General features: G+C 44.8%; 1 protein-coding gene across 1 annotated transcript; it reads left to right on the top strand.

Moving 5' to 3' along the window:
* Positions 1-3: 3 nt before the first annotated feature.
* On the top strand, positions 4-1034 carry CDKN2AIP (CDKN2A interacting protein; the record flags this gene model as incomplete). The annotated part of the gene is made up of 1 exon (XM_010291492.1): positions 4-1034. A coding segment is annotated over one exon (966 nt), but the record flags the coding sequence as incomplete, so codon positions are not given.
* Between the last annotated feature and the right edge of the window lie 469 nt (positions 1035-1503).

The following is a 1503-nucleotide window of genomic DNA, read 5'->3' as shown; positions in this document are numbered from 1 at the left end:
CAGGCAGCGGTGGTGCTACCGACTGCCAAGAGCACCCCACAAACAAGTGCTACATTGCTGTCTTCCAAAAACCAAGCGAGTACCCCAGCATCAGTGTCCAAGAGCAGTGCTCAGACGGGGACCTCGCTGCTGCTGGCCCCCAAGAGCGGCACTCAGGCAGGCACCTCGCTGCTGCTGGCCTCCAAGGGCACTGCTAAAGTGGGCTCCTCACTCCTGGCCTCCAAGAGCAGTGCTGAGGTGGCTGCCTCACTGCTGGCCGCTCGGAGTGGTGCTCAGCAGGGTTCCTCACTGCTGACTTCCAAGAGCAGTGCTCAGGTGGCTGCTTCGCTGCTGGCTGCTCGGAGCGGCGCTCAGCAAGGTCCCTCGTCACTGGCCTCCCGGGGTGGAGCTCAGGCAGGTGCTTCTCTGCTGGCCTCCAAGGGTGGCACGCAGGCAGGTTCACCACAGCTTGCCTCTAAGAGTGGCTCACAGGCAGGTGAAAGCCCTGCTAAGGCTTTGTGCAAACCGTTAACCAGTGAAGATGCAAAGGAAAGACAACCTTTTTTCAACAGACTATACAAAGCTGTAGCCTGGAAACTGGTTGCCGTCGGAGGCTTCAGTCCTAATGTAAATCATGCAGAACTTCTAAACTCATCTGTTCAGTCCGTAAAAGCTACATTAGATGTTGCTTTTGTTCCCCTGAAGGAACTTGCAGACTTGCCTCAAAATAAGAGCTCTCTAGAAAATATAGTTTGTGAACTGAGGTGCAAGTCTGTCTACTTGGGTACTGGCTGTGGTAAAAGTATGGAAAATGCCAAAGCGGTTGCTTCAAGAGAAGCTTTGAAATTATTCCTCAAGAAGAGAGTTATTGTGAAGATATGTAAAAGAAAATACAAAGGTAGTGAAATTGAAGATTTGGTACTTCTGGATGAAGAATCAAAACCTTCGAATTTACCTCCAGCTTTAAGAAATCCCCGTGAGCTCTTGTAGGGAAGAATCACTGTTTGTACCGTGTATAGTATTTCAACGCAAGGACTGAAGGCTAATTTTGTACTTTAAAAACATAGGCTTCCAGATATTTTGTATTTCTTTCTCAGTTTTGCAAGACAATGATAGTCCTTCCACTTGGTAGCAATTGTATAAAACTTGTTAGAGATGACAAGTGCGCATTTAAAGGTATGCCTTAAGATATAGCACACTAGTGTGCTGTTTTATTTGCAAAATAGTCTACCTAATTCTTCTATTTTTAATTAAATGATTAAGGTACAATTTGCTGTTTAAAACCTGACGATTTTGTAATTCTTAAGATTTGATGGCAGTGTACTCAATTGTCTACCATGTCTTTTTTAGCCACATAGAAGTATGTATATAGGGACCATAATACTTGAACGATTGAAAGTTGTTTAAAAGTTTCAATCAAAAAGTTGAATCATCTGTTTCAGGCGTGTTGCTCATAATGTTCACTGTTGCTCATACTAGGAGAGAAAATGGTTGGTTGACTATTTTTATGGGTTGTTTCTGTAA

Source organism: Phaethon lepturus, unplaced genomic scaffold, assembly GCF_000687285.1.
Source record: "Phaethon lepturus isolate BGI_N335 unplaced genomic scaffold, ASM68728v1 scaffold40887, whole genome shotgun sequence".
Taxonomy (NCBI): domain Eukaryota; kingdom Metazoa; phylum Chordata; class Aves; order Phaethontiformes; family Phaethontidae; genus Phaethon; species Phaethon lepturus.
Note: the sequence above shows the minus strand (reverse complement) of the source record. Positions and strands in the feature narration are given on the sequence as shown.